Source organism: Bufo gargarizans, chromosome 6 (assembly GCF_014858855.1).
Source record: "Bufo gargarizans isolate SCDJY-AF-19 chromosome 6, ASM1485885v1, whole genome shotgun sequence".
Taxonomy (NCBI): Eukaryota; Metazoa; Chordata; class Amphibia; order Anura; family Bufonidae; genus Bufo; species Bufo gargarizans.
The window spans coordinates 270802201-270827760 of NC_058085.1; the positions used below are offsets into that span (position 1 = coordinate 270802201).

At 43.5% G+C, this 25560-nt stretch overlaps 1 protein-coding gene across 3 annotated transcripts in view; it reads right to left on the reverse strand.

Annotated features, from left to right (window-relative positions):
* LOC122941116 (collagen alpha-1(XIV) chain-like) overlaps positions 1-24218 on the reverse strand; it is a 121568-nt gene extending 97350 nt beyond the window's left edge. For all 3 annotated transcript variants that reach the window (XM_044298129.1, XM_044298128.1, XM_044298127.1), the window contains exons 1-2: positions 24123-24218; positions 21691-21773 (exon numbers count right to left, since the gene is read on the reverse strand). In XM_044298129.1, coding sequence (XP_044154064.1) covers positions 21691-21763 — 73 coding nt within the window. In that variant the 5' untranslated portion in view covers positions 21764-21773; positions 24123-24218. The remainder of the gene's footprint in view (positions 1-21690; positions 21774-24122) is intronic.
* Between the last annotated feature and the right edge of the window lie 1342 nt (positions 24219-25560).

The window sequence follows — 25560 nt, forward strand, 5'->3', positions numbered from 1 at the left end:
ATCCGGAGAGAGGGAAAGAGGAAAAAACAAGAAGAAAAAAAATTTGTAAACCAAAAAAAGGGGAACCACATCCACTTTGACGCACCACAACCCAACCCCCCCCCCTCACCCCCCTCCCACAAACAATCCACCACATATGGTAGTAGATTTCTTTCCTATGACCAACCCCCGACCCTCCCCCCACTCAGCCACCCCCACACCGCCAATAAGAAGCAAAGAAAACTACATTTAGGGGTATAAGCCCCTTATAATACTAATTATTCCCGCCAGATCATAACCCAATTGTATCATCGATTGTTTCGATCAAGCCAATCCGCGGCTTCTTCTGCGGTGTCAAAAAAAAGGGTTTTATCATCAAAAAAAGTTCAATGTTTTGTTAATCTGAATTTTATGTGATGGATCAGAACACAATAGTCTAAGTTGATGAAGTGAAATGGGAAAAATATATAAATATGTATTCATGTATTCATTTTTTAGGAAGCCCATAAAAATCTCTGGTGCAACCAATTACCTTCAGAAGTCACATAATTAGTGAAATGAGGTCCACCTGTGTGCAATCCAAGTGTCACATGATCTGTCATTACATATATGAACCTTTTTTGAAAGGCCCCAGAGGCTGCAACAGCTAAGCAAGAGGCATCACTAACCAACAACTGCCATGAAGACCAAGGAACTCTCCAAACAAGTAAGGGACAATGTTGTTGAGAAGTACAAGTCAGGGTTAGGTTCTAAAAAAATATCCAAATCTTTGATGATCCCCAAGAGCACCATCAAATCTATCATAACCAAATGGGAAGAACATGGCACAACAGCAAACCTTCCAAAAGACGGCCGCCCACCAAAACTTATGGACCGGGCAAGGAGGGCATTAATCAGAGAGGCAGCACAGAGACCGAAGATAACCCTGGAGGAGCTGCAGAGTTCCACAGCAGAGACTGGAGTATCTACATAGGACAACAATAAGGTGTACGCTCCATAGAGTTGGGCTTTATGGCAGAGACACCAGAAGAAAGCCATTACTTTCAGCTAAAAACAAAAAGGCACATTGTGAATTTGCGAAAAGGCATGTGGGAGACTCCCGAAAATGTAGAAAGGAAGGTGCTCTGGTCTGATGAGACTAAAATTGAACTTTTCGGCCATCAAAGAAAACGCTATGTCTGGCGGAAACCCAACACATCACATCACCCAAAGAACACCATCCCCACAGTGAAACATGGTGGTGGCAGCATCATGCTGTGGGGATGGGACTGGGAAACTGGTCAGAGTTGAGGGAAAGATGGATGGTGCTAAATACAGGGATATTCTTGAGCAAAACCTGTACCACTCTGCGTGATTTGAGACTAGGACGGAGGTTCACCTTCCAGCAGGACAATGACCCCAAACACACTGCTAAAGCAACACTTGAGTGGTTTAAGGGGAAACATGTAAATGTGTTGGAATGGCCTAGTCAAAGCCCAGATCTCAATCCAATAGAAAATCTTCAAAGTTGTGGGCATGTTCTATAAATTACATGATGCAAATCCTCAAACAATCCATGTTAATTCCAGGTTGTGAGGCACCAAAATACTAGTCAAGGGAGGTGAATACTTTTGCAAGGCACTGTACATTGATGTCATATCCTAGCAATATGCCATCAATATTTGAGATGGGTATAACCCAAACTTCATGAATGATTATAGATTCTTAAACCAGTTCTAAAAATGTCTCTTTGTCAAATATTTTTTATCTACCCAGAGTACCCCAAATCCTGCATATTTTACCCCATATGCCAGTTTTTCATGTCTTTCTTTCTCCTGCCCTTGGCATCACTGCATCCTGGCAGGATGTTTACATACAGAACATCCTGTTTTCATAGCTTCCTGCTGGGATTTCTAATCAAACCTAGCATGCATTACTCTGTAATGTTTCACAGGGCTTACCCTGCCCATCTAGGGAGTGTGTAGGGATTGTGACTACTGCAGAGGGAACAGTATGGTAGGGGGAGCAAGCCCTGTGAAACATTACAGAGAAAAGTATGCTGGGTTTGGTTAGAAAATCCAACAGGAAGCTGATGACAACAGGAAGTTCTGCATGTAAACATCATGCCAGGATGCAGTGATGCTGAAATCAGGGGAAGGAAAGTGATGACATGAAAAACAGGTATATGGGGCAAACATATGCAGTGTTTGGGGTGTTCCTGGCAGTTAAAAATGTTATTATAAAGTTGCAAAACCCCTTTAAAAGGCCAGGAAAATGGAGAGAGGCTACAAACAGTCTATCTTGTTAGGTGACCAGACACGTCCATGCATTACAGGGACAGACGGACCATTACTCTCCACTACAGCTATTAGACAAAGGCCCAAAACAGGGAACCCCCTTCTATTTTTTGAGTATTCTCTAACATGTTTAGGTTCCAGAAATAGCACCAAACCTGTCCAGAGGTGTTATTGCAATGGTATTTACTCCAATGAGGGTGAGCTGCAATACCAGAAACCAGCAGGCATGCAGCTCTTCCTGGAAGGAAGCAGCCATGTTATCTAATCCTTGCCAACCCCTTTAAGGATATATACACTAGTAAATGGCCACAGGTTGTATCCAAGCTCTGTTCATACATCAGAATTTATATTGCGAAAGAAAATGTTCTCAATGAGAAAGTCTCCACCTCGTGAAGACTTTAATGAATGCAAAAATTCAAAATACCGGGAATGAAATGGCTCTATTTTGAGCAGTCTGAACTTTTATCGCAATTTGTATTATAAAAAGGAATAATCAGTTTCAATTACCATCAGCCGTGTATCATAATTGGCTGTAACTGGCGTCAAATTGGCAAATGTTCCACCAGCAGCAACGAAAACAAGCAATGATGATATATTAAGAACGTAGAAAATGAAAACTTTTATAAATAAATCTGATCCTTGAGATTGCATCCGGCAACATCCACAATGGGAGCTATTTCTTCCATAGTCCTTGAAGGGGTGGCACAGTATTAGTAAAACATAGATGCTTGCAAGAGGGTGGGAAACAGATTTGTTCTTCTTACAAGAAAATCCTTTGCAGTTAAAGGGGTTGTCCAGGATTATAAAAAGAGGACTGCTTTATTTAAAAAACAGCACCTCCCCTGCCCATAGGTTGTATCTGGTATTGCAGCTCAGTTTCATTGAAGCATTTGGGGCTGAGCTGTGATACCACACACAACCTGTGGACAAGTTTGGTGCTGTTTTTGGAGAAAGCAGCCATCTTTTTCTAGTCTTGAACAATCTCTTTAAACTTGTCACTTGATCTAAGTTCAATTATTGACCTGTTAAGTGACTGCAGCAGCCAAATCACTGAAGAATATGCGAGTCATGCATACATTGTGGCATCAAAGTCCTCCAAATAATGTGAGTAAAAAACTGTTTTAAATTTTTTGACACTTGCTACCATGTTTGATACGCCATGTCTACTGTACCTTTTAGTTTGATGTGAGATGCCAGCAAAGTAATATCCTACCATGGGCCTGGTACTGCAGAAGAATGCCAATAAGGGTACCATAAAAAAGTATTGCACTAAAGTGGGTGGAACATCCTGTGTGCACAGGCCCTTGTACATAGCTGCACAATGATGGCAAATGTCACAGACGGCCCGTCACAGCGAATCACATTAATATTGCCTCGGGCAGAATGCAATGGATATCGCAGGTGAACAGCATTGGAGGCAGTGAGAAATGCACTGTGATACAAATGTATGCACTGTAAATGTGAAGAAGCTGCACTGTACATGTATACATAAACACACTGTGGTTATGCTGCCACCTAGTGACCATTTGTAATATTGCTGTTGGATAATATGCTGGCAGCTGCACAAGGACCTTTGATCACATGATCTAAATATGCAGGTCCTGCAGCTTTGTCTGTGAGATGATAAATAGCAGAGCCTTGCAGACTTCTTGTATGTAGAAAGTAAGGAGAGAGGATTTGCTTGCTGAGGAGAGGCTACAGCTGCAGACAGTTCCAGTTATACTCCTTCATTTTAGACAGGAAGCCAACAGCACCATCCCATGTGTAGTCACCATGTAGGGTTACTGCAGCTCAGCCCCCATTCTAGTAAAATGGAGCTGAGATCTGTATATTGTGTAGGTTCCATGACAGTCCTGGAAAACCCCTTTAAATGAATATCCCTTTACTCATAAACTGTGCAGAGCCTAACTGGTATGACGCAGGAATTCAATGAACACCAAAGAAAACAGCCATACACGGTCCCTCAGACCCTGCACTGTAGTTGGGGGTGGTCCAGGAGCAGTCACCCCTTTCACCCTCCCTATAATCTAGCCCTACTAATATGTGCAGCGTGCCAGTCCGCAGGGGCAAAACACGTGAGGTTCACGGTGGGCCGGAATGTACATACAGTTCATCGGTTACTCACGGTTTAGCAGGCACCTTCACAGCAGTGCAGTGAAAGGGAGGACAGCACTGGGTTCTCTGGGGGCACACTCTATTACAGGGGACACAGGCCAGGTGGTGATTAAGGTGCCCTTCATGGTGAATGGGTTTCTGAGTGCTTGTGCGGCTGGGCCCCTGACTTAGGTATTGTCGTGACGCCAGCACCTTGATGGTGCAAAATGTTGAGAGTGGTAGTGGTATGAAGTTAGAAGAATGAGGCAGGTTTAAATCCAACTGGGAACTTTACTATAACCAGGTTCTTGATAACAGTTTACATCCAGTAATAAAGCAGTCTCTGGTACACATGCAAGTTGGATGTGATGAATGCCAGTAACAGGCTGTGCTGGTAGTAATGTGTCAGGCTAGGGTAGTTAGTTAGGTACTCACTGATATTCAGCTCCTTGCCTTGCTTCAGTCTCAGTTGAGGCAATTCCAGTCTTGATCTTCTACACAAGTGATACAACAGAACCCATATCTGTCCTTAGAATAACAGTGAGGCTGCCGGAAGCTAATAAGTCCTTCACCTAGATACAAAGGCGCCTAGAGCCTAGAATAATGGCTTTGTCCTTTCTTTGTCTTTATTCTTTATCCAATAATAAACTTACATCACCTTCAGACCTTGTTCACACCATAGGTAGCGTAGTGGTAGGACCCCTTGCCATGCTGAGAGCCGTGACGTGGTGCATGTGGGCTCCGATATCTTCCTGACAGGAATATATTGGCAAAAGTCTCAGCTTTTAATATCTGCATTTATGACTAGCCAGTATAGTCAGTGGCATATCCGTTTGGTGCATTTTTTCTGTGATTTATGATTATATTTTCATCCGCACAATGCTCCGTTTTGTGTAGGATGCCTTTGTGGTGCATGTGGACAGCGCCGACATCCTCCACCGTATGCAAAATATTTTTTGCTGGGGATAGTCGTTTGCTGCGGTCCACATGCGGTGGGGCTGCTCCCCCAATGAAAAACACGCTACAGTGTTAGGGGTTGAGCAGCTCCCCCAGATTTGCCACTATATTTCTGTGTTTTTGTCTAATAATAAACTTGACCAGAAAATTACTTGTTACTCCTGAAGAGTAAATAGTAGAATGTAGACTTTCCTCTGCCTGTCTTCCTGGCTTTGATACTGAGGCGTACCATTGCTCCTCTGGGCCGTCGAGCTCCAGAGAGATCTGAGAGGAGAGGGGACCTCTCCTTCCCCCTTAGCCCCTCACTCTATCTCCTTCTCCTTCACCACTACCAACTCTAAACTCCCTAACTAGGCCTGAACTGCTCTGTATATACTGTGGTGTTACCCCCATCTAGTGGTGAGATGTATGTGGTGCACCTAACAGCCTGGTAAAAAGGGATTTCACATGTTAACACAATACAGCGTGAAATTACAGAAGACAATAAGAAGCTTTTGCAGTTCCCACATAAGCTAGTGGGACGCTGCATATACCACATTGTGCTTATAGAGGATTGTCTAGACTGGATACATTGAAACAAACCCTCTACTGCAAGCATGATCCAGATAATGCTTTCCATGTGACTGATCAGAAGAACATCTAACAGGAGCTTGTACATATAGAAGAACAACGGAAGGAAGATAAAAACTGCAACAGCTTTGCAAAGTGCAGTAGTGTCAGCGGCTGTGGAGGCCGTCTTGTTAATGGGCCTCTGTTACCATGGTGACGGCGAAACTAAAAAGTTGAGTGATAAAGAAGAAAAGAGATGAGGACCTAGAAGGTGGGGAGACTGATTAGATGGCTTATATACAGAATATTATGTAAAATCAGAGTAGTGGGCCATGGAAACAACAAAACTCCTATATCTGATCAGTTAAAGGGAATATCAATTGTGGAAAAATAGTTTTTGATAGGAAGGAACCCACAAATGTAAGTGTGGCTTGGCGGGGGAACCCACAGAGATAAGATGTAATCTGTGGAGGGACCATAGATCAAATATAAAATTTTCCTGCAGCGCCCCCACAGGGGAGATAATGCATTACATAGTCCTCATTTAAAGGGGTTATCCAATTTCAAGAACCCCCCCCCCCCACATGTGCCGGGCCCCTCACTGGTAATATACTTACCCCGCTCCCCGTGCCGCTCCTGGTCCCCGCTGCTTCTCCCTGCACATGGATGAAAACATCCAGTGTAGGGGTGGGGGGGGAGCAGCCAATGGCAGACGGGGACGAGCCTCTGACAATCATTGCCAAAACCTGCTGGGACCAAGAGACCAAAGCTGTATACTGTTTGGATGCAAGTTATTTCAAATAAAGCAACGTTTTAACTTCATCTAAAGGTCTGGATTTATTCTGCAAAGTTCCTCTATTACTCCTACTATCACTACACTTAAATATATTGCAAGTGAGCCAGGAGTCCGGCAGTACCCAGGTAGGAGACACCGTGACACAACTACCACAACACTACAGAGACATTATAGGCCATTATACCACTCTGGCATTCCTAATCTGTTACGTGCGTTATAACACCTTGGAAGGGCCTTGGGATAGTACCCAGCGTACGCTGCAATTGGCATCACGACAAATACAGAATATTATCCACCCGTGCCTGGCCATGGCAACAAGTATCTGAAGCAATGCTGACTGCAGTGCATCCCACAGCTGCTAGAGGGTGGATTGGGGAGGATCTGTAACACCCCAGAGTTGTGTTACTACACTCCTCTACCCCGCTACTATCTCCTAAGAGCTTTTACATTTGTCATCTGATATGATTAAGCTCATGTCTTCACAACTGTGCATTTAAAACTGTTAAATGTAAATTTCCTTGTAATTTTCCATGTTCACCAGCAGGTGGCAGCAATGGATTGGTAAGGAACGAGTTACAGTTTAGTGTATCTAGGCTGGAGTGGTTCATTCCAGCTTAGCTCCCCCTCTGTGGAGGTGTGGACTGTTCCCACATCCTGCACTTGGGTGGGGAAGGAAGTTAGAGTCAGTGTGCCAGCCACGCCTGTTAGGGAAGGCTGTGTGGTAGAGTTTAGGATTCCCCCTGCATAGGGAAGAAAGCCAGGATATTGTCTCAGCTGAGACATTGATCACCTCCCCAGCCTGAGAACCTTCAGCCTCTGCTGCATGAAGAAAGCAGACAATCTCCAGAGTTCCAGGACGAAAGCATTCTCTGTGAGCCTATCTGTGAGTAAAGTCCAGAGACGGAGAAGCCATATTCCTCCTCAGCCAGTCAGTCCCCATACAGCAGAAGATAAAGAGAAGTGCAGAAGCTAAATTCCTACCACAGTTATAGAGCTAACAAGCAGACGTATTTTCTTGCAAGCTCCTGATTTATAGTGCAGAAGATTTATTCTTACCAACCATTGCCAAAACTTGCTGGGACCAAAGACCAAAGCTGTATTCTGCTTGGATGAAAGTTATCTTCAGTAAAGCCAAGTTTGAATTTCACCTAAAGGTCTAGACATCAATTTCTGCTGCAAAATTCCTTTATCACTCCTCCTACCACTACACTCAATTTATTGCAAATGAGCCAGGAGTCCAGCTGTACCCAGGTAGGAGACACCGTTGACACCACTATCGTCACCCTATAGAGACATTATAGGCCATAACACCGCTCTGGCATTTCTAACCTGGGACGTGCGTTATAACACTTTGGAAGGGCCCTGTGATGTACCCTGCGCATGCTGCAATTGGCGTCACGAACAAACTATTAATCACCCATATCCTGACCCACTGCATAAGTGGCGTCAGCGCGTTACCCCAAATCCTGCTCATTGCAGATCCATAGAGCAAACATGACGATTGAGGTGGTCCCACAGATGCCTAATTGGTTCAAGTCTGGGAAATTTGGGAACAGGGTAGTACTTGGAGGTCTTGGTCATGCTCTTCCAACCAATGTAGGACATTTCTAGCATTTGATATGTCGCATTGTCTTGCTGGAAGATCCCATCCGCTCCAGGGAAGACAATCAGCATGTATGGGTGTGCATGATCTGCAAGGATTGTTTCATACCCAGATGTCTTCCACATGGATGATTGGGCCCAGAGAATGCCACAAAACATTCCCCAGACCATAACGCTGCCACCACCAGCTTGTGTTCTTCCAGCAATGGTTACAGGGTGTTTGTTCTCTGATGTTTCTCACCTGACACTCCAATGTCCATCCAGTCAATGAAGCAGCAAACGTGACTCATCGGAGAAGGCGACCCTTTGGCAATCAGCGGAGGTCCGATTCCGACACTGCTACATAAATTGAAGCCTTTTTTGCAGATACAACCTTGTCAGCAGAGGCGCAGTGACCATCTGTCTGCTTCGGAGCTCCATACACAGTAGGGTTCACGGAATAGTTGTTTTAGACACACGTCTAGTAGCCCCCTGGCTCATTTTGATGGTGAGCTTCTCCACTGTAGTTTGTTGGTCCACCCTCACGTACCTTCGTAGCCGACGTTCACCTCACACAAAAAAGGCACATGGTGCTCCACAGTTTCCACGTTGCTTATTCACAATGCTGCCATTTCTCCACTCACCACAGCAATACGAGAACAGTTCACAAACTGCGCAGTTTCAGAAATACTGGCACCCTTGGCCCGAAAGCCAATAATCATCCCTTTATGCAATTCTGCTATATCGCCCCTTATACCCATCACAGCAATAAGGGATATGTTGTCCTGGAGTGTGTGCATGCTGGATGCTACAGATAAGTCTGTTCATTTATTTGTGTTTTCCTGTTTGCTTGATCCTAGGTGACCCTGACTCCCTCCATATTAGGTGTAGGGAGCCAGTGGTCGTGTCCCCTCACTATTATAGGGTGTTCAGGTGTCATACAGTCGAGGAACAAGGGTATACAATTATCTACCATAGAGATTTTTGCATAGGCTGAGCAGTAAGGGAGAGCTCTAGGGATGTTACAGGGCTTACCCTTTGGTTCCTTCGTTTTGGATCAAGCCAGTCGGATCTTCATTTGTGTCTTCTAGTTTTCTGTAACACCTTCCGTGACATTTGTGTTCAGATTTTGTCTGTTGCCCTGATCCATCATCCTCTATGGGCAAAGTTTTCAGGGCTTCCAGAACAGGTTCCTGGTCTATGGAGGCCCTTGGAGAATAGATTTGCAGAGGGACCCCTATGTTCCCCACCCTTCATTTGACAATCACATAGCATGCCTGCCAATCTAGTCCAGAGAACACTGGCAGTATGAACAATCACAATACATTAGTAAGTGCCTTGTATTAACTTTCTCTACATGATAAATGCCATTTGCAGAATCGAGACAACCCCTTTAAGAGAGTAGGGTAAGATGCTGCTGCCTCCTACTGTTGAAAAGCAGAGCAGAGTGATGGCATAGGTCAGCAAGAAGAGTTGGCTCCATTCTGATTTTTTATTTTTTTGCTACAGCGCCCCCTACCTGGAAAGTGTCACATTACCAAAACAAAATGCATTTAAGTATATGGAGCACATGCATTGTGCAAAGCAGAAGGTTCATAGTAATATATCTATATGTGCCTGCAGATATGGAATCCAGTATGTGAGGACTGCTCTCCGTCCAGGCACTTTCACACAGACCTTTCTCCAGCTGGGACTGTGCCGCCTGAAGACAGCTGCTGGGGACTGAGGTGGAAGTAAGAGGCAGTGACAGCATCAGAGCGCAGCAAAAACCAAGGCGTGAGGTGTGTGCCTGAAACCAAGGGAAGGAGACAAGATACAGTAGAAGAAGAGTAAAAGGAAAAGACAAGAGATGAGGAGAAAGTGATAGGATAGAGAGAGACAGAGAAAGAAAGATAGAAGAATACAGAGAGCACAGAGACAGACAGGGCTAGAGAGCAGGGGATAGAGGGGCACACAACGGAGAGACGTTGCACATTCTCTATTCCCCTCTACTTTCTATTAGTTTACTTTCCTCATACTCACTCATTTTCCTCTTACTCTCTATCAAACCCTTAAATTCTCTGTTCGCTACCTCTCTACCCCTTCTCTCTATTCACCTCTCTCTTTACACTCTCCACTCACTTTCATTATCTATGACCCCATTCTCCTTTTTCTTGTACCCTCTTTCTATGTGTATTTCTAAGAGAGACATATAGAAGAGGAATATAATAGATAGATAGATAGATAGATAGGAGATGGATAGAGAGATAGGATATGGGACTGGATAGATAGATAGATAGATAGATAGATAGATAGATAGATAGACAGATAGATAGGAGATGGATAGAGATATAGGATATGGGACTGGATAGATAGATAGATAGATAGATAGATAGATAGATAGGAGATGGATAGAGAGATAGGATATGGGACTGGATAGATAGATAGATAGATAGATAGATAGACAGATAGATAGGAGATGGATAGAGAGATAGGATATGGGACTGGATAGATAGAAGATAGATAGATTGATTGATTGATTGATAGAGATATAGAGAGATAAAGCAAAAGTTGGGCAGCACTGCAGTTTTTTGCGGAGTGCCTGCGGCTGAGGACACGATCCCCCTCCAAACAATATAGATGAAGAAATTCCACGGCACATCCAAGGAGTAAAATTAAGTATTAAGTACTTAATTTTACTCCTTGGATGTGCCGTGGAATTTCTTCGATAGGAGATGGATTGATAGATAGATAGATAGATAGATAGATAGATATTAGATAGGAAATGGATTGATAGATAGATAGATAGAGAGATAGATATTAGATATATAGATAGATAGATAGATGATAGATATAGATACTGTAATAGACAGATAGATGATAGATAGATAGATAGATATATAGATGATAGATAGATAGATAGATAGATAGATAGATAGATAGATAGCTAAATACTGTAATAGATAGATTAAAAGAGAGGAGATACGAGGGACTAGAGGTAGTTAGGTGCGAGCAGCACTTGTCTGGTCCCGTCATCTTCTGAGCTCTATCGGCTGGAAAGCGCTATAAATTCATACGTCGGACAGTGCAGATCTCACACGGCTGGAGAGTCCCGGGGACTGATATGGATGTGATTTTACTACCAGCCCGCACTGTCTTCACGCTATCACCGCCTAGAGACATTATGAGTTGACAATGCCCAAACTCATCACATCCAGGAGGTTAAGCAGCTGTAAGCATGGTCAGCACAAGCCAGGCCGCAGAGCTCTGTGTGGTGGGACCTCGCTGCTGCGGGGCTAGGAACACATTGCAGGGCAGAACAATTTGTGTTAGATCCGGAATATAGTGATGGGGAACAACCACTCCCCTCCTCTGCCGCTGGGAGTAATACATGAATAGTCAGAGCATCCATTATGATTTTGGCCTGGGGAGTGACGTCTTTTCTTCCTTCCATCTTGCCAGACAAACTGAATTCATTGTCCTCAAAAAGCTATATCTTCCCTTCCGCAAGGGATTAACCCTTTTGGGTGTGTAAATGTCACAACTACTGGTGTAAAGAAGCTCTGTTTCACTCAAAGTGACAATTTATGTATGTTGGACTGCTCAGAGAACCCAAAGTGTAATATAAAAAGATTTCCCCAAAGATTTTGAAGCCAAAAAACAAAATTTTCTGATGATTTTATGAGCACTATCAGTCTATGCTTGGTGATATGGTACACTATGTGGTGGTATAGGTAGACTATTAGCGGTATAGATACACTATGGGTAGTCGTATGAGTACACTATGGTAGGTAGTATGGTACACTATGTGGTGGTATAGGTAGAATATAATTTGCGGTATAGATACACTATGGGTAGTTTTATGAGTATAGTATGGTAGGTAGTATGGTACAGTATGTGGTGGTATAGGTAGACTATTAGCGGTATAGATACATTATGGGTAGTCGTATGAGTACACTATGGTAGGTAGTATGGTACACTATATGGTGGTATAGGCAGACTATTATTAGAGGTATAGGTACACTATGGGTAGTTGTATGAGTATACTATGGTAGGTAGTATGGTACACTATATGGTGTTATAAGTAGACTATTAGCGGTATAGATACACTATGGGTAGTCGTATGAGTACACTATGGTAGGTAGTATGGTACACTATATGGTGTTATAGGTAGACTATTAGCGGTATAGATACACTATGGGTAGTCGTATGAGTACACTATGGTAGGTAGTATGGTACACTATATGGTGGTATAGGTAGACTATTATTAGCGGTATAGGTACACTATGGGTAGTTGTATGAGTATACTATGGTAGGTAGTATGGTACACTATATGGTGTTATAGGTAGACTATTAGCGGTATAGATACACTATGGGTAGTCGTATGAGTACACTATGGTAGGTAGTATGGTACACTATATGGTGGTATAGGTAGACTATTATTAGCGGTATAGGTACACTATGGGTAGTTGTATGAGTACACTATGGTAGGAAGTATGGTACACTATATTGTGGTATAGGTAGACTATTATTAGCGGTATAGGTACACTATGGGTAGTTGTATGAGTATACTTTGGGTAGTGGTATGGATACATTACGTGATGGTATAAGTAGACTATAATTAACGGTATAGGTACACTACTGGTAGTTGTATCAGTATACTATAGGTGGGTACGCTATGGGTGGTGGTATAGGTGAACTATACTGGGTGGTATAAGTAGACTATGGGTCATGGTATAGGTAGACTATGAATGGTTGTATGGGAGACTATGGTTAGAGTGGGCAGGGAGATACAGATACCTTTCCAAGACCCCTCAGATAAAGGCAATAGAGCAGTCCCAATGGTATGTTTTTCTATTACGTAAAGCGAATAATATCCACACTTCCCTGAATACATTCCTAGGTCTCTTTTCCTTATAATATTCCATCCTTTGCACATGAAATCTAGTCAATGGAGAGTGAGTAATCCAGTACATATCACTATTACGTCATTCAACATTCTGCATTGCCTAACTATACACAGACCATGTCAACAAAAACTGTAAAAATGATCTACCTAAGGTATCATTTATAATGTTCATCTGCAGTCCCGAGGCTACCTAAGGCATTAGGGGGTAACTTGAATAATGCTCTTTTCTATCAATGCTCTTTTAGCACTGGCCAAATGCCTTTACAGCTTCAGCAAGAAGCCAACACAATTGTCCAAACCTTCCCTATGAAAATGTTATGTAAAGAGGTATCTCCCATCTTTCCAGTGCCACCCATTTGAAGTGGTCCCCTGTGAGTCAAGATCTGAATTTTCAACAAGCCTTGGGATTTGACAGGGGAATATAGCCAAGCCAGATATCGATCCCTATACAGCTGTTTTGGCAAGGTTGTCCTCATCAGCACCCTAAGCTACTTCCAAAATATAATACGAGCCAGCCAAAATCCTAATACTGATGAGGGCAAGCACCCGAAACAGCTGTCTACGGATTGATATCTGGCTTGCCTATATTCCCTTGTAAAATCCCAAGACTTGTTGCAACCAACCACTGCTTTGGCCCTCTCCCTGGAGGAGTTTCCCCCTCTTGTCGCTGCAGGTACTCGGAAGAGGAAAGGGAGAGACAGCCTCAGCGCTGAGTCATCCAAAAAGAAAGTGGAGGTCATCAAGGACCTGCTGCTAGAAGAAGAGGTGATGGAGCAGTTGGTGGAGGTTCTGGTGTCTGAACCACAGTTTGTGGAGCTCCAGGACTACCAAGAGCCTTCCCTTCTTGATCAACTAGAGAATGAGGGACTGCTAGAGCTCCCGGAGCAAGCAGTCCCCAAAGTTAAGGATCCACCTAACAAGAGTGGTAATTGAGCAGTATGGTTTGCGCTAACCACCCCCTTTTTCTTTCAGTATGTCTAACTTTAGCATCTTTAGCATCAATGTGAGAAGTATCAGGGATAGGTCTAGACTGCAGACTGTGGCAACCTTTTTGCCTTCACAGGTTTATGATATTTATATGCTGCGGGGATGTGCCTTGCCTTCTTTCAGGCACTACAACCATCTGGCCAGGCAGTGGTCTCACGGCACTTTCTACTGGTCTGGTGGGGCCAGCACGGGTGCTGCAGGAGTCACTATCCTTATCAGGGGGTTCTCTTTCATGCTTGATTCTGTCCATAAGCTTCTCTGCGGCAGGCTTCTGGTCGCAGGCAGCTCATGGGCGGGGGGGAGGTTAGGGTCATCAACATGTAAGCCTCCCTGGTCAGGAGTAAGCACTTAAAGCTTTTCAAGCTCCTGCGGACCCAGCTTGTCACCACTAGGGCAGTGGTGCTGGGCAGAGACTTCAACTGCTCCATCGAAGAAGACAAGCGCACCTCAGCAAGAACCAACTTGGATGCTTCCTCAAAATTGCTCATCAAGATGGTGACTCAAGTGTCCTTTCGGAACGCTGATGGCTCGCAGCGGTCTCGCATAAACTTTGTGTTCACTTCTCGGGAGGTGAAACACCTTGGGTATTCCATGGTCCCCTGCTTCTTCTCTGACCACAAGGCCATTAGGCTGCCCTGGGCTTTTGTATGGGGGGAGTTGTTAAGGTGAAGTTTCGTAGTTTCTTTCAGAGAAAAGGTCATCAACAAGCGTGTGAGTGGAAGATGAAGTTCAGGGATCTGCAGAGACCTACACCAGTGCGGCTGGGATGTCAAGAATGAGCTGAAGGAGACCAAGAAGGGCCTGAAAATACACTTTGAGGAGGAATCAAGCGTATGAACTTCTGTTCCAAAGCAGAGCACTTGGAGAAGGGTAAGAAATTTAACTCTTTCTTTTTCTAAAAGCTCCAAACCAGGCACACACCCTGGACTGAGCTGTGAGTCGAGACTGGAAACATCACTGAGTCGTCCAAGACTACAGCAACCTCCCCGAAGACCACAGACTCAAATGCCGTTGATAAGTTTCTGTCAGGTATTACTAACACCCTTGATCCTGCAGGTGCGGCAGCGATGGGAGCTCACTTGACAGTTGAAGCCGTGCAGTGACAGTCTCCCAGCAGAGCTCTATGTAGCACTGTAGGACCTCACTGGCCCGGACCTGTTGGAGCTGTATTAGGAGATGGTGGTGGAGGGCAGAATGTCTCTATTGTTGAGTGAGGGAATGATCACGATCTTGTATAAGCAGAAGGTGGAGAGATGGGATTTAAAAAATTGTGGTCCCTCTCTCTCCTGAATGTCAACTACAAGATTTTGCCACGGTACTGGCCAATCGGCTGAAGGCTGTCATTGGATGGATCATCCACCTGGACCAGACCTGTGGCATTCCTGGCCGCAGGATCACAGAAACCCTCGCCATCATTAGAGACACTGTCAAAGCCCGTCACATGTCCATGGTCCTGGTCATGAATTGGGAGAGGATGTCTGTCCAGGACTGCCCAGAGACCATTCCATCATGGATGGTCCTAACATCGAAGAGGAAACCTTTTTCCGTCTTCTGTGTGTCTGTCTTTCAATAAAGCTTCAAGCCTGTGACTCCCCTCCCTTTCCTTTCCCTCTTACCCCCTTCCCCTATCACTGCCTGTTGATTGATGTGCTATATTTTTTATTTTATTAGAATATCAGTGTAGTACTGTGCATAGTGTATAGTACAGTATCTGTGCTGTATATTACACCCATGCCCTAGATGTTTACGTGTAGTATTTATTGTACTGTGTTCCAGTCTGCATTGTCTCGCAGTATAATGTCTGTTTGTCCTGACTGGTTGTGAATAAATTCTATTTTCAATTTAAAGAAATTGACAGACTCACTGACTTCAGTGGTCTGCCACTCATGAACTAATATTAAGAAATTGCTGATAACTTACTGTATAATCATTGCAGCCCATGCCAAAGAAGAGTCACAGGTTAAATTGGTATTATTATTCTTCTCCTGATCTCCCTAGGTGAAAACTACCAATCATCAGCAGGTAGACGGGGAGAGCAAGAGCTCATGAATCACCACGACTCTTCTCAGGGAACCCATAACTCTTCTCCAGGACAGGCTGTGATAATTATACAGTAGGTTTTCAGCAACCACCTAGTATCAGCTCATAAGTGACAATCAGCGCTTCTGTCACTACTTTATCCTGCCATCAGTGAAAGCAGCAAAAAGTTGATGAAGCTTTTCCATGCTATATGTCTATTGGCATATTTAGAAAACCCATTTCCACATATCTTATTAGGACATGGACCATTCATCGAGTGGAAACATCTACAATAAATGCCTTTCACTCTGGAGGACCAATGATTTCTACAAGCACAGCTCATTTATTTCAGTGTAATGCTTAATTTCCCCTGGTGGTGGTGCCGCAGGGAAATTTATCACTTCCCTTGCAGATTGTAGATGATCACTGGTGATCCCGTCAGCAGGAGAACCTGTTGGTGACTTATGATAAAAAGAAATTAACCAAAAAGACAACCTAGTTTAAAGAACAATCTACCCTAAAATAGTCTTTAAAGAAGCTCTATCAGCATGGTCAACCCTATTCAAAAGCCATACTGCCTGGTAGAACTCATTAATGATGAAAACAATACTGCTGAATATGTATTAGCTTTCTAAGCATATCTCAATATGGTAAGGCTACAGTAAGCAGTGTATATGATATACACATGCTAGGACACAGCTCTGTGCTCACTATGCTGGTCTAGCCCTGTCAATCAAAGGGAGGGGGTAGTGTCCAGAGTACATGGGTTGTTACAATGCAGTGCTCCAAGGATTCAGCCCTGTCCCCTGGTTCTCCAACTTGTTATTTTGCATATGAATAAAACCTCAGATATCTCTGCAGCTGTCTAATATACAGACATATGAAAGGTATCAACCGCATGATGAGCCTTACCAGGTAGTATGCCTCATTTAATTTATTTTTTTCATGCTGAGAGATACTCTTTAAATTAAGCTCATTTGACAACAGGGCAAAAATAATTTTTAGGCAATTTTTTGTGATATCTGTCTTTGGGAAAGCTAGTTAACAACTAATGTGTGTGGAATTAAACTCCCGACAAGGTAGGCCCTCAGCTTTCCTAGAATTCTGAATGGTAAATATAGAACCCCCTCCTTTTATACCCTTACAACCCCCCAATAATAATTCTCAGATCTAATGCCATCTCTAGGATTTCCGTTTCTTGCCCACTTAGAACAGAGATGGCCTCTCAGTATAGGAACAAGGGCAGCCTGTCTGCAGAGAACAATGGCAGATATTATCTCAAGCTCACACTTAGGCACTTGCCGTTTCGCAGCTGGGCCATTACCCAGTCTCTAGGGTCAGAGACAGTGTGACATTGACAGGTTGGGGCCCCCTCCTCACACCCCATTACTGCAGACACGGCCCAGGAATGTGTCAGGACATGTTTGGTCAGAATCTAATTGTAGCAGAGCGGTGACTGGGGGTCACAGAAAAGCACAACGCTCGCAAGTAAACACATTTCATAACTTTGTTCTGAAAATTAGATGTTAACAAACTTTCCCCTAAATCTGTGTTCCTCGGCTCCGGTCCTCATGACCCCGCAGCAGGTCACATTTTCAGGATTTCCTTGGTATTGAGCAGATGATGTAGTTATTGTCAAATAGGACTTACCACAGGTATTCATTCTGTGGGATATTCTCAAATCATAACCGGCAGGTGGGCCCTGAGGACTGGAGCTGAGAAACACTGTGCTAAATAGTCTCTGACAAATGTCTTCCAAGATGTCAAACAGTCGATGAGACTCTCATAAGTTGTTTGACCGCCAGCACACAAACCGCTATAACACTGCAACATAATCATAGTGGGTGATATATCTATTACTGCTGGATCAACACAGACATAGAAAAAAGGGAAGCTGGGGTGGAAAGGGGGACAGGGCGTCCACAAAAATGACCAAACACCCGACAGTCAGGACTCACTGATGGTCCCAATAGGATTGGACATACCGCGAGAAGGGAAAGTATACACAGTGTCCAAGGTTATAGTGCACCTATAACTGTGACACACAGGGTGCCAATAATGATAGCCATAATGGCAAGAGCCACTCTACCCCCATGACAATAACAGACATAGTATCTATCTAACAGTGTCACCATAACTAAGCCACCTACAGAACCGTGACACCACTATCCCCCATAGTAATGAAAGCCATAAATATACAAGCAGCAATAAAGTTCTGAATAACATTTCACATTAATATTGTAAGCCTGGGTAAGGTTTTTGTTGGCTGCCATTGCTGGTTGTACTGTATGTCACCTGTGGAGAAGAGACAGATACCACTGAATAAAATGAGGATTATACACTAATCGGAAAATGAAAACTCTGATGTCACCATCTACTACCAAGGCAGAACCTGCTTTCATAGCTAAACAGAGTTTGCAGGAGGGCTGGAAAGTGCCTACCTGCCATCATGCATAGTGCGGAGACAGTATCCCACAGTATGCAGGATATAGTATTGTATATAAAATCAGTGATACAGTCCTAACCTCAGTATCTGAGGAAAGGGATTTAGGGATCATTATTTCAGAAGACTTAAAGGTAGGTAGACAATGTCATAGAGCAGCAGGAAATGCTAGCAGAAAGCTTGGGTGTATAGGGAGAGGCATTACTAGTAGAAAGAGGGAGGTGCTCATGCCGCTCTACAGAGCACTAGTGAGACCTCATTTGGAGTATTGTGCTCAGTACTGGAGACCATATCTCCAGAAGGATATTGATACTTTGGAGAGAGTTCAGAGAAGAGCTACTAAACTGGTACATGGATTGCAGGATAAAACTTACCAGGAAAGATTAGAGGACCTTAACATGTAAAGCTTGGAAGAAAGACGAGACAGAGAGGATATGATAGAAACTTTTAAATACATAAAGGGAATCAACAAGGTAAAAGAGGAGAGAATATTTAAAAGAAGAAAAACTGCTACATAGGACATAGTTTTAAATTAGAGGGGCAAAGGTTTAAAAGTAATATCAGGAAGTATTACTTTACTGAGAGTAGTGGATGCATGGAATAGCCTTCCTGCAGAAGTGGTAGCTGCAAATACAGTGGAGGAGTTTAAGCATGCATGGGATAGGCATAGGCCATCCTTCATATAAGATAGGGCCAGGGGCTATCCATAGTATTCAGTATATTGGGCAGACTAGATGGGCCAAATGGTTCTTATCTGCCGACACAGTCTATGTTTTTATGACACACGACCACCACAGGTGTCATGCTGTGGGTTGTCATTAGCTACCGTGGCCATTCCTGTCTGGTATTTGTGGGACATAATATGTCCAGGACATAATAGAACCAGTCCTTCTATCTATTGTGACTGAGGAGACATGGTGTTCCAACAAGATAACACTCAGTCACACACTACCCGCACTACACAACCAATGGTAGATTTTAATAGGGACATTTGAGGCAGTAGCCCTGGGCCTGATGTCTCTGTAGGGCCCATCACCGCCCAAAATGCAGATTTTAAGGAAGGAGAGGCTCCCTCACTTCCTAATGAGAAAATGTCAGGGTCCAGGCTGTCTGCTCACATTCACTGAACCAGCACTGAGCCTGGACCAGTGCTGCACCATTTGACTTGCAGTGTTGGATGCTCATAGGAGAAAGGACCTGTGATGATGTCATCACCATGTGACCAGTAACAGGAATGTTATTGGTCACACGGCAACGATGTCATGTCAGGAGAAGGTGACAGAGCGTGTTATACTATATACTGCACACTGTTGGGTACTGCATACTGTTAGTTGTTATACTGTATACTGCATACTGTGGGTGTTATACTGCATCCTGTGGGGTACAGCATACTGTATACTGCATACTGTGGGGTACTGCAAACTATGGAGTGTTATACTATATACTGCATACTGTGGGTGTTATACTGTATACTGCATCCTGTGGGGTACAGCATACTGTATACTGCATACTGTGGGTGTTATACTGTATTCTGTATACTGCATTCTGTGGGGCACAGCATACTGTATACTGCATACTGTGGGGTACTTCATACAATGGAGTGCTATAATGTATACTGCATACTGTGGGGTGTTATACTATATACTATGGGGTACTGTATATTGTGGGTCATTATACTGTATTCTGTAAGATACTATATACTGTATACTGTGGTGTGTTACACTATATACTGCATGCTGTGGGATACTATATACTGCATACTGTGGGGTGTTATACTGTATACTGCATGCTGTAGGGTACTGCATACTGTGGGATATTGTACTGTATACAGCATACTGTGAGGTACTGCATACTGTGGCATACTATATAGTGTATACTGTGCTGTGCTATACTGTATACTGTGAGGTACTATATACTGTAAACTATGAGGTGTTATATTATATACTGCAGGATAATATATACTGTATACTCTGGGATGTTTTACTATCTACCGTATACTGTGGGGTGGTATACTATATACTGTATATTGTAGGGTGTCATACTATATACTATATACTGTGGGATAATATATACTGTATACTCTGGGATGTTTTACTATCTACTGTATACTGTGGGGTGTTATACTATATACTGTATATTGTAGGGTGTTATACTTTATACTGTAGGGTGTTATATACTATTTACACATATTGTGGGATGTTAAACTATATACTGCATACAGTGGAGTGTTGTACCATCGACTCTGTACTGTGAGGTGTTATACAGTACTATATCCTGCATACTGTGGGATACTATATATTTTACTGTGGGGTGTTATACTATCTACTGTATACTGTGGGGTGATGTATACTATATACTATAAGGGACTGGGGGTGGTATACTATATACTGTGTGGGGCTGAGGGTGTTATACTATATACTGTGTGGGGCTGAGGGTGTTATACTATATATGTGGCATAGTTTTCTTTAATATTTACCAGAAGAAAAAAAAAAAAGGAAAATATGGGGAAACTGAAAGGGGATGGGGGGTGATCAGTGCAAATGGAGGGAGGGGGCCCATAACGGGCAAACATCACCGGGCCTATGATACAATTAATCCACTCCTCTACATAACGCGCTCTTCATGGTATCCAGGAGCTCCCCTGACCAACTTGATCACCAGACCTCTCCCTCATCAAGAAGGTCTGGGACTGGATGGGGCGACCGATCTCCCATGCACAGCAGCCAACAACCAGCTTGGCTGAACTACGGCTACAAGTTGAAAGAGTTTGGAATGACAGGAGGATAGCCAGCATCTGTATGACCGTTACCATGCCAGAGGTGAAGCCTGTATCGCTGCAAGAGGACATGTCACCTAGTAATAATGTGACCCTGCCTCAGTGTATACCCTGCTGTGGAACCTAAAATAAAGGCTGCACCACCTTGGTTGTGTGATCATTGACCGAGCATCTCTAGCAGTTTAGACTTTGACAATCTCAGCTCAGTCACACTTTTCCAGGTGTTCTTTCTCCATTTTCCAGTGGTGTAGGAGAGAATACCAATATTTTACAGTGTGGATGAAGTGCAATCTCAGGCCTGGGGACACTGTCTGCACTCCATACCCTGGGGTCTCATCATCTTACCTGGGTTCTGGTGACTTCTGACAACCTGGAGGAAAACGGCTGTGAACAGGAGCAGACAGGATGGGGGCGTCATGGTGACTGATCTGTGAGGACAAATGGAATGAGACAGGTGAGGCCTGAAATATCTCATATTCAAAGACCTTACTGTAATATTACGCCTCCTCGGTAACTTGCACTCACAGCAGATGTGTTATATAGGTTTCTGGGAAAGTTGGGTGTCTATCTACCAATCTTTACATCGCCAACAGTGGCTTCGCACCCAGATTTCCACTGCCAGCTTTTACTGTCACATATTGCTACACAAAGTAGGCATTATATTATTTTGGAACCTGGGAACGCTGGGTAAGATCCCTTGTATACTATGCATGTATAATAGTCGCCATATTTATTGGTTACCACCCAGCTTACCCCCAAAAAGTTATAAATGACCAGCAATATGGCTACCATTATAGCTCCCTCAGAGGTCGTTAAGCAGCTTTCTCAGGCTCTAGAACAGTGGTGGGCAACCCCCGGCACTCCAGCTGTGGTGAAACTACAACTCCCATTTACTTGTACTTCTGAGTGCGCATGCTGGGAGTTGTAGTTTCACTACAGATGGTGTGCCGGAGGTTGCTGATCCTCACTCTAGAATGTCGTACCAATGCAGCATGATAGGATATATAACTGCATCACTAGATAGACTCCAAATGGTCTTCTCATTTGAGGCAGAGTGACCTGGATGTGCCTTCTTCCTCCTCACTCCCCCTATTCTCCCTTCAGCCCTGTCTACACGCTCGTTCCTTAAGCTTCAGGTAAATAGTGGTGCTGTGTCTGGGATCTAGATCGCAATCACATAGATCTGAGAGCGGAGACAGAAATGAGACACTGCATTGTCTACTGGGGTCCAAGGTTAGAAAAGCCCACCTGTTATGATAGCAAGATCTGGTAGGGGTTTCAGGCTACTGCTGACTATTAGCCCTTTGAGCCATTGGTCCATAGGATGCAATGTACAGTATCCTATCTCCAGTTTTTTTATATCCTGTAAGTTCCTCATCAGATCTCTGCTTGCTCGCAGGAAATAAAAACATGCATTGCTTACAGGTCCAAAGTTTTTACAAATTTGAGCTCTGGTACCCTGTAACAATTGATGATTTTTACAGCTTTAGACCGGGTTTACACATTTCTATTACAGTGCTTTTTCAAAAAGCATCAGAAATGCGCTGAAGAAAAAAAACACATAATATGCCCCCCCCCCCCCCCTCATTTTATGTGTTTTTTTCTTTAGCGTTTTTTTTCTTAGGCGAAACATGTAAAAATCAATTTGTTTCTGCTTTAAAAACTGCATAGGCTATTACCACAGTGATTTAAGATGTTTCGTCTTTAGGAAGAAAAAAGCAATTGCTAAAAAAAACAAAAAAAAAAACATGCATTTTTTAAAATCTTTTTAAAAAGCAGCACAAAAGCAATGTGTAAACCCAGACTTATAATTGTAGCAATAACATTATTTTGGAGATCTGCTAGTTCTGCAGTTAGGACACGGATGTACAATGGCCAGGGACAAGTATGGTCAATGGAAGCCTCTGGGCAAAACATATATGTCCTGTTGCTTACCTTTTTTTTTTTTTTTTTTTTTTTTTTGAAACAGCAGTATTTCTATAATTTCTCCAAATAATAGTGCTAAACACTGCCAAGATACCACCATATAGTGCCTGCCTAATTCTGCCATAAACTGCCTGCATAATGATATAATAATTGATGAACATAATGATGCTGTACAGTGCCTACTTAATACTGCCATATAGTGCCCACAGAATAATCCTACAGTGCCCAGAAATGCTGAATGATTGTCTACTAAATAATGCCATACAGTGCTACATAAAGCTGGCCACATAACGCTGTGCCTATAGTGGTGCCAAACAGTCCTTGTGCCATAGACTTCACACATAACACTTCTGTACAGTGTGCCCACCTAATACTAGTATAGAGCACCCACATAATATTGTACCTATAGAGGTGCCACACAGTCCTGGTGCCATAGAGTGCCCACCTAATACTGACATAGAGCACCCACATAGTAGTGTTCCTACAGTGGTCCCACCCAGTTCTGGTGCCACAGAGTGCCCACATAACGCTTCTCTTCAGTGTGTCCACCCAACATTAATATAGAGCAGCCACATACTGTATGGTGTGCCGAAATAATCCCTCCATACAAGACCCATGTAATTGTGTACACAATAGTGCCACACAGTTCCCATAATAGTGCCATACATACAGTGAGCACATGTGCAATACAATGTATAAACAATAGCACTAAACTCATGTTTCTTAATTAAGTATACCTTCAATGGGTGGTGGTAGAGGCCTTCAGCCCATGCACTATACTCACACCGTGCATCATATACCATCAGGGTGCAGGTAGATTTACAAACGCACCTGCCCCCCCACTCACTTACCCGCCAACAGTAGTGTCTCCTCAATGTCCCACCAGTCACTCCATAATATGAGGATGGTCCCAGCTCACTGTCTGTGAGATATAGAAGAGATGACAGATTATATCTCAACACCTCCCACTACCCAACCCTGAAGCACATCTCCCAGACACCACATCCCACTCCTACAGCAAACACCAGGCGACAGCAGCAGCGACTGAGGGAAAACTTCCTGACATTCAGGATAACAAGAAGATTTATTAAGTTCTGCCCCCCCCCCCCCCCCCCCACACACACACACACAAAATCAAAGCCGCATGAAAACTAATATGGACACCATTACATATTAAACAAGAGTGGTCATCCAACTCTCCTTGAACCTCGAATGGCCATTCACCTACTTAGGATCCATTCACACATCCGCAATTTCGTTCCGCATTTTGCAGAATGGAATTGTGGACCCATTCATTTCTATTCCGGTCCCGAAAAAAATAGAACATGTCCGCAAAATGTGGAACGCACATTGCCACTGTCTGTGTTTTGCGGATCCGTGGATCCGCAAAACACACAAGGATGTGTAAATGGACCCTTAAGAAGCAATAGAGTAAATGTGTCATTGACTACAGACCTAGGCAGAAATCTGAGAAAGCTGGGCGAGAGTCAATATGGTGACCATTCCAAACGGTGATGATCACCTATCTTTCTTAGGTTACTTTCACACTAGCGTTATTCTTTTCCGGTATTGAAATCCAGTAAAGGGTCTTAATACCGGAAAAAAACGCTTCCGTTTTCTCCCAATGCATTCTGAATGGAAAGCAATCTGTTCAGTATGCATCCGGATGTCTTCCGTTACGTCCCTTGTACGGTATTTGAATGGACAAAATACCGCAGCTTGCTGCTGTATATTTTCCAGCCAAAATTCCTAAAATTGCCACATTGCCGGATCCGCAGTTCTTTCTAGCTTTGATGACACCGGAAAGACGGAACCGGTATTTCAATGAATACGTCTAACGGATCCAGAAAAAAAAAAAGATATCCATTTGCATACGGATTTCCAGGTCCGGAAGGCAGTCGGATTCCAACAACGCTAGTGTGAAAGTATCCTTAACCCTCTAAAATGTATTTACTGCAATTAGAATGGTTGACAACCAGTATAGTCATAGATTATACAAAGAGTTGGCAGTCGACTTGTCTAGACCCCTGAACAGTAATTTTGTCTAGTGAAGGAGCATTACAAAACTTAGGGATATGTCATTCCCTACAGGACTAAGAAAACATCTAGAAAAGCTGGGTGTTAACCAATATAGTTTCCAATACAGCTTCCAACATGGCTTGTCATCCAGCTTTCTTAGACTTTAGAAAGATAAATCTGTATTACTGCATAACTAGAATAGATAATGTAGTAAGGCAGCTCTCACCTGCGTTGGTTGTGAACACCCCTTGTGCACGGATGCCGCACCTG